The 19,285-nt window shown below is 45.5% G+C and overlaps 1 protein-coding gene across 1 annotated transcript in view; it reads left to right on the top strand.

Annotated features, from left to right (window-relative positions):
* Positions 1 to 19,285, top strand: part of Myom2 (myomesin 2) — a 78,656-nt gene that overhangs the window by 33,911 nt on the left and 25,460 nt on the right. Inside the window, exons 14-25 of the mRNA XM_027387747.2 lie at positions 2,755 to 2,882; positions 3,766 to 3,949; positions 5,065 to 5,239; positions 6,628 to 6,749; positions 8,294 to 8,481; positions 10,295 to 10,421; positions 12,409 to 12,587; positions 14,502 to 14,616; positions 16,383 to 16,539; positions 16,624 to 16,730; positions 18,058 to 18,102; positions 18,494 to 18,630. Coding sequence (XP_027243548.1) covers positions 2,755 to 2,882; positions 3,766 to 3,949; positions 5,065 to 5,239; positions 6,628 to 6,749; positions 8,294 to 8,481; positions 10,295 to 10,421; positions 12,409 to 12,587; positions 14,502 to 14,616; positions 16,383 to 16,539; positions 16,624 to 16,730; positions 18,058 to 18,102; positions 18,494 to 18,630 — 1,664 coding nt within the window. The remainder of the gene's footprint in view (positions 1 to 2,754; positions 2,883 to 3,765; positions 3,950 to 5,064; positions 5,240 to 6,627; positions 6,750 to 8,293; positions 8,482 to 10,294; positions 10,422 to 12,408; positions 12,588 to 14,501; positions 14,617 to 16,382; positions 16,540 to 16,623; positions 16,731 to 18,057; positions 18,103 to 18,493; positions 18,631 to 19,285) is intronic.

Below are 19,285 nucleotides of genomic sequence, written 5' to 3'. Positions count from 1 at the left end.
CACTGTGGGTGGCACCATTCTTTGTGTGGATGATTCTGGGGACTATAAGAAAACTAGCTGGCTAGCTAAGCATGAGCTCCAGTGAGCCAGCAAGTAGTGTTCCTCCATGGTTTTGCTTCAAGTTCTCACTCTGACTTCTTACAGTGATGGGCTGTAACCTATGAGCTGAACAAACAATATTGCTCTCCTAGGTTGCTTTTGGTCAGAGTGTTTTTATCACAGTAACAGAAAAGAAATTAGGGCATGAGGGTTCCGGGGAGTGAACTCAGGTCTTGAGGCTTTCGAAGCAAACACTGTTAATCTACCCAGTGAGCCTGCTACCCCTGCAAGACTGATTTCATTCTGCTGATTCCATATCCAGGACCCTGTGATCTTCCTTGGACCAGGGAGCTTGTACCCTGTGTGTTCAGGTGACCATCTATTCTAGAAATTGTAGCCCTTGGCTTTGGTTTTTCATTCTCTTGACTTCTGGACACTACAAATTCCAAACCAACCTCAGGTTTTGGCAACTAAAGGCAACTTCTTCTGGGGTGATGGTGGGTTCCTTGGGTTGACAGAGGGAACAAAGTCCAGGATTGGGACCCAGAAGCCCCAAGCTTAAACCCTAACTCAGCTTCTCAATGACTGTGGCAGCGGATGTGGTATGGGCTCTTATTCTGCATTCTAGATTAGAACTGGGCAGTGTCATCTTCCAAGGGAAAAAAAAATGATGGATGTGGAAATACTTTAAACAATAGCAAGATACAAATAACTCATAAATATGTAGTTATACATGCTATATTTTTGTTATCAAAACAACTTTAGTTCTGTGAAATATTTCTGTACACGATATATATATATTATATATATTATATATAGTTCACAGTTAGACGTATATCCATCCCTCCATCTTCATCCAGTGTAACCATGGCCATGCAGAGTCAAGGCCCAAGAGAACTGGTAGGAAGTGAACAGAGGTCAAGGGCATTTGTCACTAACCAGCTGCACCCAGCTCTATGTCAAAAGGCTCCAGGAGAAGTATCCGGCCATTTCCTTTCATCTTTGTCTCTACAGGCCTCTCCCCTCACTCTCACTGTGTTTTTGTGAATCTCATCAATTCTTTCTTGGCTCCTAGGCCATTCACAACCTGGTTTCTTTTGACTGTGGCTAGGGTCTCTGTAGATCTTCTGCAGAGTGTAGAAAGTCTTAATGAATCAAGAAGTTCATCCTTACTGGGAACTCTCTGTTTCCAATGGCTGGATTTTTACTTCTTGCCTTGGTAGATAATAAAATGTTTCTTAGCCAAAATTCTCTCTTCCTAGAGGCTGTGTCCCCCAAACTACACAGACAGTTCTAAGCTCTGAAGTGTGACATTTGGTTTGTAGTCCCTGCCTGCTCCAGGGTGGTAGGAACTGTGTGCATGTTTCCCCTAGTTTGCTTCATCAGAAGTGATTTGGTTCTGGGAATCTGTCAAACATTTCTGTGCCTTTTTCTGGTGTCTCTGCTTGTACCCTTTTGGGTATAATATACATGTAAGGGTTGGGAAAGACTTGTGGGACCTGGGATGCTCCCCATTCCCTCAGTCACATCTGTTTCCCCACCTTTCTGGAGACATGCTGACTCCTCAGTGAAATCCAACCCACTGACAGGCGTGATTCCAGATCAGGCTGAACCCTCTAGAGCGCGCTGTGCTCTGTGAAGGGACTCTCAGAGTGAAACCCAATCTTGTTTTGTCCTGTTTCCATGTGGCTGCTCAATTTGCAGCCTGGAACTGAGTCCCAAGGGAGAAACTAGATATTGTAAAGGGCAGAGAGATGTCCTGGGGATTGTTCAAACCATTTTAATCATGTGTTAATCTAACTGAAAGTCTTAATATTTTGTATAACAATTAAAGAGACCTGTGAAATTCTCTCATAAATTCAAACACAAACATCTACCACCTCTCATGTATTTAAACAATGTAGGTAGGGTGAGAGGGGATGCAGGTATACCAGATGTCTTTGATCATAAATACCCCTCCACAGTATTTGCAAATTATCACCATCTCTCCTGAAGTCTAAATAAACAGGCATAGATTACAGTGTTTGTAAATGTGTATGGATCTTTAGAGGGAGGAAAGAGCAGTATACCTTAGGAGCTAATGTAAGACTTCAGTCCACAGTGTAGAGACATCAGCAAGGTGTCGTCAGTGCAGGCTCTTTGGCAATGCTGCCTGCTACCTTCACAAATCCTAGCAAGAGATAATCCTGGTTTGGTTGATTACTTCTGGATTCTATTTCCTTTGTCCTATATAAACTCTGAAAGGCTTTTGGGTGAGTATCTTAGGAACTATTTTTTCTTGTGTTTTGTTTGGTTTTTTAAAATAAGAAATAAAATTGAGTGATCTTTAATGGAGTGTTTTGCTTTGACTCTGGATAAAGAAGCCTGGGAAATTTTTGCCATATCTGGGTAGAAATGGCCAACTGTAGTGGGGGCAATCTTTCAAAAAATACTTATTTTATGGGTATGAGTATTTTGTCTGCATATATGTCTGTGTATCATGTGCATGACTGGTGCACTCAGGGGTTAGAGGTGGGGACTAGATCCCCTGAATCTGGAGTTATAGCCACCATGTGGGTGCTAGGAATCAAACCCAGATCCTTTGCAAGAACAGCATTGCTCTTAATTGCAGAGCCATACCCGAAACTCACCAGGGTGGTCTTTTGTACCCTAGGTTATGCTGGGGAATGGTTGAATGTCACCACACAGTACTCACTCTGTTCATTTTTCCTGCAGGTGATGTTCAGATTCCAGGACCTCCCACCAATGTTCAGGCCTCAGAGGTCAGCAGAAACTATGTCGTCCTCAGCTGGGATCCTCCTTCTCCCCGTGGCAAGGAGCCCTTGATGTACTTCATTGAGAAGGTATTCTGGCCAAGTTCCCAAGAAGGTTGCTCTCAGGCAGCCACTTTGGCTTTCCTTAGGGGCTGTGAGCCCATTGGTCTCCAGAGAGTCTGACCCCTGCTGTATAAGAGGAGGTTAAGTAGCAGAGGGTAGAGTTGAGACCTGGGGGCTGGTCCCTCATGGGTAGCTGCTCTAGTATGGAAACTTGTAGTAACTGAGCTCTGTCACTCCTGTAGCAGAGCTACTGCTCAACTGTTTGGTTCCTACATCCCCACGGTTTAGGGAGGAGTGGAGTTTACACATCTGTACCCGCCTTCCAATTTTTCCCAGGGACTGCTGGTATCCTGAGAAGTGGATCTATCAGTGCTCAGTATTTGTATGCAAGCCATGCAGCCACTGGATGGCGATCTTGTAGAGGGAAATGTGTTTAAGCAGTCATAGGCTTCATTACCTGGATATAAGTAAATGCATACACATTTTATGTCACCACCTAGTACAACACACATTCACAGGCAATACACATGCACAAGCACACACATATGTATATACATATAGAACCATATTTGACAAATTTTATCTCTGTACTTTGTAAGATATATTGTTATACCCTATGTATTCTTCCTTACTTAGTTTTTATGAATTTGGACACTGAGTTTAACAAAATGATATAATTCCCCCAAAGGCTTTTACTCAATGAGCTAAGTAGGTCCATGGTTTAGATATGTGACCTCACCATTGTGTGACCTATGCTCTTGGGAACACGTAGATCATGTCATGTCATTTTAACTGGATTGTGACTCATTAAGTGGAGATGGAATCTTATAAATATTCTCCTGAACTCTCTTTAATTATCACTCCTTCCATCTTTCTGAGACTGTGACCTCCTGTCCTGTTCCTCCTGCAGTCCGCAGTTGGGAGTGGCAGCTGGCAGCGGGTCAATGCCCAGACAGCAGTAAGATCTCCACGGTATGCTGTCTTCGATTTGGCTGAGGGGAAGTCCTATGTGTTCCGGGTTCTGTCGGCCAATAAACATGGCCTGAGTGACCCATCAGAGATAACACCACCCATCCAGGCACAGGACATGATAGGTAAGTTATGGCACACAACCAGAATCCACAACAGACTGAAAATAAGGTGTCACTGGTACCACTTAAGTGAGAGGATAAAGATTCTGGAGCACTTTGCACATGACTTCATGTATGGTGTTGAGTCCATTCACAAGTGATGGAGGGATGTCCCCATATTGTGGCTAATATTCAGCGTTTCTCCAAAGGTCTATCCTCTTTTCATGAAGCCAAAAAGTGGTTTGTTATTTTGTTTATTGAGACAGAGTCTCACTATATAGTGCTGTCTGCCCTCAAACTCATAGCAATCATTTCATCTTAGTCCCTGGAGTGTTGTGATTATAAGTATATGCCACCACACCTACTAATGCATGTAGAAACTCGGAATTGCAGTCCACCCCAAAGTCTAGCTCTCTAAGGAGGCCCCTGAGTCCTAATAGCCTTTGGGCAGAATGTGACTGGTGTTAGGCATTTTCACTCTGAGCATCAGGGTACCCCCTCTCCTTTTACCACATCTTTCAAAAGCTGGAGATGACAGTGAGCTGGTATTGGGGATGGAGACCTAGGCTGCCTTCAGATCCTCTTTGGGTTGTCTCCTGTTTCCATTGTCACCCAGAATCTTAGAACTCAAGCCCAGGACTACAGCTACCATAACTGTAGCCTCTAAGGAGAGGCCATGCCTTTTCTTTCACTTAATGACATATACACAAAGTAACAATAATCAATGGACACTGGGAATATGTCTGAGGTGGTTGGCTTGAGGATTCTTTTACTATTGCCCATTGGGGAAAGGAGAAACAGAAGATGTGATGGTCAAACTGGTTCAATGTGGGGGTGGGGTATCCTTATAGAGTCTCCAAAATAGGGCATCAGCGTGTCTTATTTCTAACATGGCCATCAAGCAAAGCCTCATGCACTGGGACCTCTAGCATCCCCATGGGAATGAAGATTCCACAGTGGAAATTTCTTTCCTGTCAGCCATGTGACTCAGGAAGAGGCCCTAGTCCCACAGCTCCACCCAGAACTTACTCTCTTGTAGAATATTAAACCTGGCTTCTACTCCTTGGGGACAAGGTGGCTCTCTGCAGTGGTCTATACTACACTCTGATCGCAGCTTCCATCTTCCTGTCTCCCCTCAGTGGCCCCATCTGCTCCTGGCCGGGTGCTTGCCTCTAGGAATACAAAGACATCTGTTGTGGTGCAGTGGGACAGGCCAAAGCATGAAGAGGACCTGCTGGGCTACTATGTGGACTGCTGTGTGGCAGGAACAAACCTGTGGGAGCCATGCAACCATAAACCCATTGGATATAACAGGTGCCACCCCCATCACCTAGCAACCAACCCACTGTCACAGAGGCAGGGCACTAGACATGGTGTGACTTCCAGAGCTGGAGAGATCACAGTAGAATGTCCATGACTCCCCTTTAGACATGATTCCTTTGTTTAGTCACATATTGGGGTGTGACATTCTTAAGTGCTGACGAGATAGGCAGGTCCCATCCCTGAGATAGATAATTTGTTTATTGATTAAAAAACTTTTCTATTATTATTTTGATCATATAAATGCATGGTATGCAATGCAATAATAAAACATATGCACACAATATGTAATAATAACTATCATTGCCATTTCCTTAATATTTTAAATTAGATTTATGTGGGGGTCAGAGTAACATCTCTACTCACCATGCAGCAGGGTAAACCCTTCTTTGCCCATATAAGGGCAGCTTTATACTTCAGCCCTCAACAGAGTTGGGGCAGGGAATGACTACCCCTTGTCTGGGCAGTGCCCTCGGGACTTGTGTCTTTTGCAGTGGGAAGCCAGAGTCTTTACTTCTGGAACTACCTGCTTCTGTTCTGTGCCCAAGACACATGAGATTTCTGGGTTTGTGTTTTGTGCGAGACGTGCTTCATGGGAAGGGGGAGCCTGTGGAGGGTCTCAGTGGCAACTTTACCATCTTCCCATAAAAATAACTCTTCTTAGAAGGCACATTGTAAAAATACATGGCTATAAAAGAATTACAACTCGATGGTCTATCAGTCCACTGCCAGCAATGGGAGAAAGACCCATGAGAGGAAGAGACCTGGTGTGTATTCTCAGGGAGGGGCTTGCAGAAGGCTGGCCCCTCATATTGACTATAGATTCATAACAACTGCTTATATTTCCTGAATACCTGCTGTGGGCAAGGCAGGTGGGCCAAGTTCTTTCTGGATTGCTTTCCATTTGGATGCTCATGGCAATTCTGAGAGGACCGAGCATTCATACTCCCAAGGAGGGAAAGCAGAGCCTTGCAGGGGTTAAGGAAGAGACATTATGGTCTGGTGGGTGTCAAAGCTGAATCTGAGGGCCTAGTCTCTAACCACTGTCCTGCATTCAGTTTTCGTGCACAGTCCTCTTGGATGTGAGGTATAGGATGCTATAGCAGTCTAGAGGGCCTCCAGATAAAACCTGAAGACAGGGGCTTTTAGACTTTGACACTAAATGCAGTATAATCGGCGCTGATGGCTTGCCCTTTTTACTCTAAATATTAAATTAATTCATGACACTGAAATGAGGATGGGTATATGGGGTTTACAGAAAAAGTAAACTTGGGTTTAGATCAAGTGGGAATTTTTGTGAAGGACCCTAGTGACTTCTGCTTTAGCTGTAGGAAGCAGCAAACTGGGGCTTGTGCTGTGTGACTCTTGATCACGTTCCTCAGGTTCGTGGTACATGGCTTAACCACTGGCGAGCAGTACATCTTCCGAGTTAAGGCTGTCAATGCTGTGGGGACCAGCGAGAACTCCCAGGAGTCAGAAGTCATCAAGGTCCAGGCGGCCCTCAGTACGTAGCTCATGGGCTCTTCTGTCTCTGGTTAGAGTTATATACTCTCTGCATGAATAAATAATTGCCACACCACTTAGACCATGGACAGGGGACAAAGGTGGTAGGGGTGAGGCTTGTTGCAGAGTCCACACCTTCCAGAGGGCTGTTCGTCCTGGAAATGACAGTGTGAGGGGAAATTGAAGTAGGCCAACACCATGCCAATTAAATATGGAAGGCATCACAGCAGCTCATTGCCTGCCATGACTGTCTCTTTGAAATGTGTGCTTTCAAAGAGAAAGCCTGTGTGGCTTTCATGTCACTTCTTCATCCTATTCATGAATATTTAAAATGCCTATTATTTTGATCAAACAAGACAATTCAGATCCAATTTTTTTTTTGCACATGACTGTGGTGTGTGTGTGTGTGTGTGTGTGTGTGTGTGTGTGTGTGTGTGTGTGTGTGTGTGTAGCATGTGTGTGAGTGACTGAGTGAGTGCTCGTGTCCCTGTGGGTGTGTGAGTGTGGAGGCCTGAGGGGTCTCCCTAGATAACATTCCATTTTATTTATTGGGCAGAGCTTCTCCACTGAAGCTACAGCTTTAGGACAGGGCTAGCTTAGCGATCCATCTTGTTCCAGGAATCCTGAGGCTCTGCCTTTTGAGTGGAGTGGTGACAAGATGTCCCTGCTCTCCCTAGACAAGGTGATCCCTCATATTCAAGTCTCACTCTTGTTGCCACTGGCTCTCCTGGGACTCACTATGTAGGTAGCCTGGCCTTGAACTCACACAGATCCACCTACCTCTGCTTTCCATATGCTGGGATTAGAAGTGTGCACCACTTCTCTAAGCTCTGGGACTTCTGAGGATAGTTCGAGGACTCTGGCAAGTCCCAGGTGAGCACAGGAGCAGAGACCATTTGGTTCTGATTCATATGTCTGTCTCTATCCTCCCAGAAGGACTTGCGCTCATCCTTATTTGCCTTTTACCCCATTCCTACTACCCAAAGCCAAAGGCTCAAGTTTGTCCCTGCTTCCCGACTCATTGACTTCTTGCTCACTAACCCCTCAGTCATGGGGGATGAACCAGTCAGAGGGAAGCTCGCGCACACTCCTAAGCTTGTTGAGGAAGGTGGCATCCCTCTAGATATGGTGTCCAAACAGGGAAACATGATGTACCCATGTTAGTGTAAAGTTTTCATACCTGAGAAGTAAAAACACATGCAATGGGTAGTGCTGCTCCCTTCTGGCCACACGGTGATTGTTCTTCCCGTATGTAGATTGGAAAGGTGTTATCTTCAGGGGTTGGAGGGCCTCTGTTGTCTCCATGTCAGGACCAGGTTCAAAAAGGTCCCTGTTCTATCATCAAGGTTCTTGAAACTGCATTTAGAGAGAGCATTGGATACAGATGAAAGGAACTGGTATTGTTAAACTCACCCACTTTAAAGGAGGTTGTGAGAGGAGCAGTGGTGCCTGTGCCTCTGTTTCCCCTGTGACTCCAAAGGTGGTTGCTTGGTGGGATGAGGAATATAGAGCCCCAGTGACTGTCATGCTTCTGTGTTCTTGTAGCTGTCCCCTCTCACCCATACGGGATCACCCTTCTCAACTGTGACGGCCATTCCATGACCCTGGGCTGGAAAGTGCCTAAATTTAGTGGTGGCTCAACCATCCTAGGCTACTACCTGGACAAGCGAGAAGTACACCATAAGAACTGGCATGAAGTCAACTCTTCACCTGTCAAAGAGAGGATTTTAACGGTTGGTTTTTGCTTGTCCTCTGCTTTTGCCCAGGTGAACTTTGGTGACCTTGGGGTGGACTCCTTCATTCAGAGTTCCAGAGTTCCATTGGCTTTTAGGTCCTTTGATCCTGAAATAGAAGTCGTCTAACAATCCTAGAATTAGGAGGGTATGTGTTTGGGTCTAGGTGGATCTTAGGAAGCTAAGAAGCAATAAAGAGGCCATGTCAGGAACTGAGTAGACTTCATGGTCAGTTAATGGCCCGTTGGTGCAGATGATGTGTTTTATCCTAGGATCCCAGCCTGGTGCAGGGGGAGGGAGGGCAGAGGAGGCAGGGGAGTGGGAAAGGATCTAGCTGAGCAAGTGCCGATGGGAGGACACTGCTCTTCATTGATAACCACCTGTCTTAGCTAGGGTTTCTATTGCTGTGAAGAGACACTATGACCACGGCTATCCTTATAAAGAAAATATTTAATTGTGGTGGCTCACTTACAGTTTCAGAGGTTCAGTCCATTATCATCATGGCAGGAAGCAAGGCAGCATGCAGGCAGACATGGTGCTAGAGAAGGAGCTGAGAGTTCTTATATCTTGACTCACAGGCAACAGGACGTGGTCTGAGACCCTGGGTGTGACTTGAGCATATATGAGCCCACCTCCAGAGTTACACACTTCCTCCAACCAGATCACACCTATTCCAACAATGCCACAGCTCCTACAAGTTCCACTCCCTTGGGGGCATTTTCTTTCAAACCACCACACCACCATTTCCTAGAAATTCCAGTGTTTATCATCCCCTGTCCCCTGTGTCACACCCAGATGCAGAGGGAGTAAGAGGTCTGGATCCAACCCCTGATTTTGATTTTGAAAGCCTTTGATTTCTCATTTGAGCAGTGATGAATGGATTAACCTCATCACCAACACATAAGGACTGATCATGGCAGACACATTGGAAAAATGAGAATTTGGGGCAAGTCCTTGGCAGCCTAATTTTCATATGGAAAACTTTGCTTTATGATATACTTTATAATATAATTTTGTAACATTTTAAAATATATTTATGCTTACATGATATATGTGGCTTAAACTCAAATAAATTTAGTGTGACAATATTGATACTTTTCAAGTTCACCCTCAGCATCCAGTAGCTATTGGGCCTGAGCCCCTGGAAGAACTACTTGCTTCTTCTCTAGGTGAGATGGCTCTGTCCTCTGAGGAATAAAGCAGTTTAACCACCAAGATCTCACTTTGGAAATCAGTATCCAGACCTGGATATGGCTTTTATTCTACCAAGCTGCAGGGTCAAACGTCTTCCTTTAGGGTCTTGCCCATGACTGACAGAGACCCCAAAGCTCAGTGCAGACCGAAGACTGTAGCAACTTGAAAAACCACGAAACTCCGCAAGCACTTGAACTTAGGGAGTAGATTTTGTAGTGACTACAGGTGACAGCTTCAGTGACTACAGCTGAAAGTTAACCCAGCATTACTTAGCTAGGCTGGAGTCAGGGTTCCTGTGAGCTCCTTGCAGTGGTGGGTTTGCTGAGACGGATCAGGGCTTGGAGCTGGTCCTCCCCCCATTCCTGGTTTGCTCTTGGTGAGCATTGCTTTTTTTTCTCTCAGGTCAACTCTTACCTGAAGCCATCCTAGAGTTGATGTCATGACTGCCACATACTAGGTGCAGAAATGAATGGCCTCTTTAAATGACATAGTTTAATTTCCCAGCACTGTTCATTCCACTTACATTTCTCTTTGCAAACTCATCACGGGTCCTCCTTTGCCTCTATGCATTTTAACATTGCTTCAAGTTCTTATATTAATTGAAACAAAATCCATGCAGGTGGAAGGCTTGACAGAAGGCTCACTGTATGAGTTCAAAATTGCTGCCATCAACCTGGCTGGGATCGGGCAGCCATCGGATCCCAGTGAGCATTTCAAGTGTGAGGCTTGGACAGCGCCAGAACCTGGTGAGACAGTCTTCCCAGACAGGCCTCCCTACATCAGCAGGGCTGGCCAGAGGGGGCTCCCATAGCAGACGTTTGTCTGCTACTCTGTTGTCACCTACTTCCACAGTGAGAAGGTGGCCATTCACACAATACAAACTGTGGCAAGAGCTGCATGTGGCAGTGAGACTGGACAGATGCAACTGAGCACAGCCATGGAAGGGGCTTTGAGTACAGAGTGGGAGGTGGTGCATGGAAGGAGCCACTAGCCCAGGACACAGAGGAAAGGGAGTGTTCCAGAGTCCACAATGGGCAGCTGGCACCTGATATGGGGCCCAGATGTGGCAGTGACCATTGGCTCCTAAGGAGCCAAGAGAAGATGAGGGCAAAAGGTTCCAGGCAGGAAGGGAGCCACAAGCCTAGACCAAGTCAAGGCAGAGCAGATCATCAAGGTCCCCACTCCTGTGTTAGCCTCTGATGTTGAGAATCAGGGGCCCCCAGTTCTGAGAAGTATAATTGTTTCAGTCCTGACTTCATGTCCTATCTCCTATCCTCTTTCTCTTCTTCCTCCCTCCTCCAATCCCTCCTTCCCTCCCTCTTTCCCACTCTCCTTTCCTTGTCTTTTCCTTCCTTCCTTCCTTCCTTCCTTCCTTCCTTCCTCCCTTCACTCTCCCTCTTCCTTTCCTTTACTCCTTCCCTTCTTCCTTTCTTCTTTCTCTCCCTCACCCCTATGCTCCCCTTCCTCTTTCTTTCCTCATTTTCATTAATTTAAGTTGGGCCCCTTAGGAATGGCTCTTCAGAACCTTCCCCCCACCTCCCTGCCTTATTTCTTTTCCTCTTTCCCTGCCCCCTTGTCCCTTTTCAGCCCCTGGGGATGAATCCAGGCCTTCCTACCAGCTAGGCCTTCTATCATGGAGCTACATCTGCCGCCTTTTTCTTTAAAAAAACTCAACTTTATATTAAAAACTCAAAAATAAAAAGAAACCACACACTGAAATGAACTGGACCCACAGTCTGTAGGCATTCTGAAGTTGTGGAGCTTCACCTTGGATTTTATTCTTTTGCTATCAAATATATTTTGATGTGCTTATCTATCAAAAATAAAAAGTCTATGACAGAGTTAGAACAGGGACACTATTAACTTTATATTCTCTTTCATAACTTGTATCCATTATCACTCTTTTTTGTCTGTTTGTTTTGAGAGGAGGTTTTACTAAGTTGCCAAGCTAGCTTACAGTCTGTAGCTGAGACTTAAACTTTCAATACTCCTGCCTCAGTTTCCTGAGTAGTCAGGATGGCATGTCTGCACCACCAGGCCTAGCTCAAGAATCTTCCTGAAGACTTTGTACAAACTGCTTTAACAGCACACATAGGATACAGTAAGATCTATTTAAGAAGAAGTTGGGCAACATTGCCTCTCTCCCCTTGCTTCTAAAGAGCTCCTCTGGGAATGGGGAGTCAGTCTCAGACTCTTGGGACTTGCTGGTACCTTGGAGAGAACTGTGACATGTTTTAGCATGTTGGGAGGTTTGTAGCAGTGATTGCAACCCCTCCTGTTTCTGCACATTGATTGTGTGATGCTCATGTGCTGGCCAGAGAGAGTGATGAGCACTGTGAATGACTTGGTTCACACTCACGATCACCCAGGTATGTGATGGAGGGGATAGAAGGTAGATTCTCTTTCCAGCCCCGACATCTGGAACCTTCTAGAGAGAGTGATATGTGAATGTGGAGAGGACACATGAGAGGGCCAAGGCAGCAGGGGACTTACTGGAGTGATGGTGGTGGGCCCCCTCTGCCCAGGAGACAGGGTCATGTAAGTGGTGGGGATTGGAGGCCCCTACCCAGGTGGCAGGGTCACTGGTGAAGGTGGGAGGCCCCTACCCAGGTGGCAGAGTCTTTGCAGTGGTGGGATGAGAGGCCCCTGCAGGGGCAGCAGGGTCACTACAATGGTGATGATGGTAGTTAGATTTGGTTGAGTTGGCTGGGCTCAGATTTAGTGACTTTTCAGGTCCGGCCTATGACCTGACGTTCTGCGAGGTCCGAGACACCTCTCTGGTCATGCTGTGGAAAGCCCCGGTGTACTCAGGCAGCAGCCCTGTGTCTGGATATTTTGTGGATTTTAAGGAAGAGGATTCGGGGGAGTGGAAGACCACCAGTGAGACAGCAACTCCAAATCGCTATTTAAAGGTGACTTGTCACCCCTTTCACATTCATGTTTTTGATTCTTTAGTAAACTGGCCCAAAGTCTCTAGGTGTGAGATTCCATGAAGACCACCATCTTAAGGGACTTCACCTCCAAGGTCTACAGAGCAAGTGCAGGAAGTTCCAGAAGAGGGCAGCAAAGATCCTTGAGGAGGTGGTGCTGTCTTCACACACTCACTGTCAGGAAGTTGTGCAGATTTGCTCATTTCTTCCCACCCTGCAGCCTACCAAACTACCATTACAGGACCACACCCCTTGTATGCAGAGGCCCCTTTTCCGACCTAGGCAAGGATGATGGCGTCTAACTATGTGCCTTGACCTCAAGCCCAACATTTGCTTTACCTAGTTCCTATGATGGCTAGGAGTAATTGCTTATCTTTAACAATTATTTATTTAATAATGATTGTTTAATAATTGTATTTAATAATTATAGATAATAGTAATTGCTTACATGGTTGATAAGCAGCATACACACACACACACACACACACACACACACACACACACACAGACATGCATGCACGTGCACACCCTCATCCACACCTTCACACATCTGTGCTAACACATGTGTACTTACACATAGCTGTACTCACCTGATACACATGCATGCATGTGAACACACATATCTACCTATGTATGCACACCTGTGCTCTCACACATGTACATACGCCGTTGTATTAACACGCACATATGTGCACCTGCACCCATTTGTATGTATACTTGCATATACACATTCTCTTATGCAGATATGGGCACCTTCATACTCTTACACACCTGTACTCACACACATGCACATATACATACACAGAAGCCCACATATGGATATATGCACATTCGTACTCTCACACCTGCACACATATTCAGAAGTACACACATGAACTCATGTACACACACCTGTTCTGTCACATATGTACACCTGTTTACATGTTCTTGTATGCACACATGTACATATACATATTTTCACTTACACACCAGCACTCACACTTGTCTGCACACATGTACCATACTTGTACTATTACACATTTGCACACACGAACACATACTTGTATACCTATACCCACATGCATGCACATATATACAAATGCAAACTTGAACTCACCCACCCATGTACACATATGCACACAGATGCATGACTGTGCCCACATATATACACACATGCACACTCACCACATCCCACACATGCATACCAGCACTCTCTCTCTCACACACACACCTGCACTGCCACATGCACTTACATGCATACACACCTGCACATCTGTACTCAGGGTCAGGGTCACAGTCAAACACATAGACACATGCACCATGTAAAGGAGTTCACCCTCATTTTTCAAATATTTAACTTAAACACTTGCAGTTTTATAGTCACTGGGTCAGTGTGCCAGCGTCTTTGCATTCCTGGCCTTCATCCTCTGATGTTTACCTTTCCTGACCCAGGGGGCCTCTCTTGATGTGGTTGAGACAGAAGCCTGGGCACCCTTCTTTCAAGGAAGGTGACATTTGTGCCAGGCACTGAAGCACACTGGTAGAGGCATAGGCAGCAGTCTGCTCTGCAGAACAGACTCACCATGGAAAACAGTCTCCTTTGACTGAGTAAATGGTTACCTTGGAATCCAGCCACAATATAAATGGCAGCATGTGCATACATGTGAAAAGAGACTGGTTGGGTTATGGAATGTCTAAAGGACGATTTTAACAGCTAGAAACTACATTTTAAACAGCATCTGCTCCTGGGGAATTGTGCTAAATATCACCACCAGTTTGTAACCTAGTCAATAGCATTTGATTCTACACTTCAGTGTTCAGAGCAACAAAAGAATGTAGACAAACCCACATCTGCTTATTCCTTCAGTGAGCTTGGGCACTGTCTGCCTTGGCACATGTTTCTTCTGTCATTTCAAGGTTTGTGACCTGCAGCAAGGCAAGACCTATGTATTCAGAGTTCGAGCGGTGAACGCCAGTGGACCAGGGAAGCCATCAGACACATCGGAACCTGTGCTTGTGGAGGCCAGGCCAGGTGAGTCCCACCCTTCAGCTGCTTAGCACAGTAGATGTCACCCTACAGCAGGACCTTGAGGGGGGTACTCATGCTCTGTATGTATGTGTATGCATGGGCGGAAGCATGCTTAAATGCATGAATATGTACCCTGCCATTTTAAGGGTTTAAAAAGTTCTTTGATAATTTCATACATGTTAAATATAATGCATTTTGACTATATACACCCCCATCACCTGCTTCCTCACTGAACTCTTTTTACTTCCCACAAGCTCCCCCCCCCCAAAGCATGTTTTAAGCAGAACTTGATTGACAGAAGAAGATAGACTACATCCAGGCTCTGCAACTACTCTAAGCCCCTGAGCATATGGTCATCTGCTGGTGTGGAGAGGTTGTTCTAGGAGTAGCGAACAATGTCCACAGGGGACTGTTGTTGTTTATACAGCTGTTGGGGTGAGACCAGAAGGCTATAAAGCTATTGGCCATTTTTTGGTTGTATCAGACTCTTGTGAGGTGATCTTGCAAAGTGGCACCTCTGGGTCTACAAACCAACCCACAGGATACACAGCCTGGTTGTGTGCCTGGCTTCAGGGAGGTGATGGAGCCAAGAGCTGAGACCTCCATGGTCTACACCTGGGGCCTCCTGATCTCCTGTCTCTGTTTTCCTTTATTTTTAAATCTTCTTGGTAACCTAGGAGCATCTATATTAATGACTTTAGTTCCATTCACCAGCAGAGCTTAGCTTTGCCTGTCTATGCCAATACCACCAGCAGCAATAATACAACAACTTCTTTAACAACAACAACTTCTTCTTCTTCTTCTTCTTCTTCTTCTTCTTCTTCTTCTTCTTCTTCTTCTTCTTCTTCTTCTTCTTCTTCTTCTTCTTCTCCTCCTCCTCCTCCTCCTCCTTCTACGCTTCCTCCTCCTCCTTCTCCTCCTCCTCCTCCTTCTCCTCCTCCTCCTCCTTCTCCTCCTTCTCCTTCATCTCCGTCTCCTTCTCCTCCTTTCTTCTTCCTCCTCCTCTTCCTTCTCTTTCTCCTCCTCCTTTTCCTCCCCCTCCTGCTCCTTCTCTTCCTCTCTCTATTCCTTACCCCCTAAAGATTTGTTTTTATTTTATATGTATGACTGTTTAGCTGTACATATGACTAGTACTCTCAGAAGCCTTCTAAGAGAGCATTAGATTCCTTGGAAGTGGAGTTACAGATGGTTGTGAGCTGCCATGTGGGTGCTGGGAATCGAACCCAGCTCCTCTGAAAGAGCAGCAGATGCTTCTAATGGCTGATCCCTCTCTCCACTCCCACCCCTAGCTTCTAACAGCTGTATCATGAATGTCTGGTGTCAGACCAACTATTCACCTTGGTTAACACATACCAGACAAATAGCATCCCTCATTCACCAGAAGACACAGAATAAGGGACATGGAGAAGGAAGATGTGTGTGTAATACGGGGTAGTGTAAGCACAACTATCCAGGTTATGGCCTGGGGGTGACAGGTCAGTCTGAGAGGCAGTCCAGGGGTTTTTGAAGTGCTGGAGTGGAAGCTAGCAGAAGTTTAATGATACAAATGGCATCAGCACAGCCAACAGCTGACCTTGTTGACTACCTCCCTGAGGGGTGTTTGCTCTTCCAAGCCTCTCTGGTCAATTTCGGATAGACATTAAATAAAACCGATGATGCAGCCAATGTCAAACAAGCTTCTACCTGGCTTGTGTCACCTCATGTCTAGAAAGGGAATCTAGGGGACACAGTGTTCCTGAGGATCCTCCGCTTCTGCCCATCCCCTACAGGCACAAAGGAGATCAGCGCTGGTGTGGATGAGGAGGGCAACATCTACCTCGGGTTTGACTGCCAGGAAATGACAGATGCCTCCCAGTTCACCTGGTGCAAGGCCTATGAAGAGATTGCTGATGAGGAGCGGTTTGAGGTTCACACTGAGGGTGATCAGTAAGTCACCGGGAAGCCAGAGGGTGTGAACTTTGGCTTCTGCAGGCAGAAGTGACTAACGCTTGCCTTTCTTTTTCCTTTCAGCTCAAAGCTGTACTTTAAGAATCCAGATAAAGTAGACATAGGGACATATTCTGTATCTGTAAGTGACACGGATGGTGTGTCCTCCAGCTTCGTTTTGGATGAGGAAGGTAACATCTTCCTGATACAGGTTGCCGTTCTCAGCTTTGTCACACTTTCAGAGTTCGAGTATAATACAGAGAAAACACATTTGATCAGGAAGAAGGCTGGGCAGTGGTGTAGTCCTCTGCACGGCAGTTCACACAAGGCATTCTGCACTACAGCTTTATGTAGATGCATAGGATGAAGGTTCCACCATGTGTTATATAACTGGTGACCAAAGCAAGACCTCAGGGATCCAGGTGTAGTTCTCTTAACTTATGCACATCCCTGCTGGGAGGTGTCACTGGGAACAGAGGTCCTCATGGTCAAGCCAATGGTCAAATGAAACTTGCTTTTGATTGATATGTATGAATTCTAAGTTTGTGAGGGAAAGGAGGAGAGGAAGAAAGGGAAAGAAATGGAGAGACATCTTGGAACTTCAGCTTTTCTGACTTTTCTCAGGATTTCCTCTGGAGCCATGCATTCTGCTTTTACCCTGTTGCAATTTGCCACGATGAGGGTTTGGCTGAATAAGGGAACTTCACTTTATCTGAACAAGGCAAAAGGAAACCTTGGAAGGGGAAAGAAACCCACTAGCCTCAGCATGTTCCCAGGAGCAGGTTAGCTGCAGGAAGTTCCTCCTGTGTTAGAGAGAGTAGTCATCCCCAGAGTTGTCGCTTTATCCATACTCTGCAGATTATTCTAGATTTCCAGAGTACCTGCCTTGCCCAGTCAAACACTCCCATGTCTCACCCTCAACTGTCCTTTTAGTAAGTGGGTTTCATGGTGAGGACTCCAGCTGGAGCAGACTGCTAGTGTGTTAAAGGTTAAAGCCCGTTCTCTGTCCTTACATTTATTTCATGTTCTCAGAGTAAATCTTGGTGATGTGAAATTAGCCTTGATGTCTGGCTTAGGCATTCTGCTGCTGTGAAGAGACACCTTGACCATGGCAACTCTTATAGAGGAAAACATTAATTGGAATGGCTTACAGTTCAGATGTTTAGTCCTTTATCAGTCGTGGTGGGGAGCATGGCAGCATGCAGTAGCCATGGTGCTGGAGAAGGAGATAAGAGTTCCTACATTTTGATCTTCAGGCAACAGGAAGTGGCCTGAGTCACTGGGTGTGAACTGAGCATGTATGAGATCTCAAAGCCCACCTCCAGAGTAACACACTTCCTCCAACAAGATCACACCTACTCCAATAAGTCGACACCTCTGATAGTCCACTCTCTACAGGCCAAGTTTTAAAACACAGGAGTCTATGGGGGTTGGTCTTAGTCAAATCACCACAATGTTGTTCAGATTTCTGAATGCACAGATCAAAGCTGATGAAGTGTTTTTTTTTCTTACTTTTAGAACTTGAACGTTTGATGGCATTGAGCAATGAGATAAAGAACCCCAGTAAGTAATCCCCCTGCTTCATATATGCATTTGCAGACCAATAGGAGGGAGGGCCTTCATTAGGCTTATAATGACCCACTTAGAAGAAATGCCAGCTTATGATGTGGAAATTTGCCTATTTGTTCCTAATCCAAGCTAGTTGTTTAGCAAAAGTCATCTCATAGAGTCACTCCTCAACTTCTGACAATGTCCGGAGAGGTTCATGGAACTCATCAATCAGGAGGCTTTTCACATGATGTTCATGTCTGGTTCTCATGAGCCTGGGCAATACTCCATGGCTCACCTTCTTGAAATGTTTGGGAACTGGGATTGATGCTGCCTTCTGATCTTCAGCTGTCCATCTGAGGGCGACCTGCTCACCACTGACTTACGATTTCTCTTCCTTCTGTAGCAATTCCTCTGAAGTCCGAATTAGCTTATGAGATTTTTGATAAGGGTCAGGTCCGATTCTGGCTCCAGGCAGAGCACCTTTCACCTGATGCCAGCTTCCGGTTCGTTATCAATGACAGAGAAGTCTCTGATAGTGAGGTAAGTTCTTGGATGTGAACTGTGGTTCAGAGCGACCTGGATTTGCTGGGCTGGGAGTGAACTACAGCTCAGAGAAATCTGGGGTTATTTGGAAGTTTCTCAAGAGTCAGTGTTTTATGTTCATTCCCACCCTTTACAAGTTCCAGAAACAGGAGTTCAGAAGGTTGACTAGATGGCTAGAGGTTGTGGTTCTCACAGTGCTTGGAGATTCAAGCTTGGTTTGATACAAAACTTAGGCTGACTTTAAAATCCACATGTGTTAAAAATGAGGAACTATATTTTAGAGACTTGGAGTTTGGGTTTAGGAAAATGTTCAGGATAAAAGGGGTTTGTCTTGATGAATTAGTTTCTTTCTTTCTGATTGTGGTTCTGAAGTCTTGACATTTTGCTCTATTCTGGGACATGGTTCCCTATGTTCCTTCCTCCGACAGCTCCCATGAGGGACAACCAGGTAGAAAAGAAATATCAGGGGCACTTGGTCCCCTCTGCTGTTGCCTAGGTGTACTGAATCTGATCAGGACAGAGAAGGGGTGGGGCTCTCATAAATGCTTATTATGATAATATATAAGCACTTGGCCTATGTTCTACTTTGTATGTATATATTCACTTGTATAAGTGGTTTAGATGTGTGAATGCATGGCACGTGTAGGTATTT

Source organism: Cricetulus griseus (assembly GCF_003668045.3).
Source record: "Cricetulus griseus strain 17A/GY chromosome 1 unlocalized genomic scaffold, alternate assembly CriGri-PICRH-1.0 chr1_1, whole genome shotgun sequence".
Classification (NCBI taxonomy): domain Eukaryota; kingdom Metazoa; phylum Chordata; class Mammalia; order Rodentia; family Cricetidae; genus Cricetulus; species Cricetulus griseus.
This window is presented reverse-complemented; position numbering and strand designations above follow the sequence as displayed.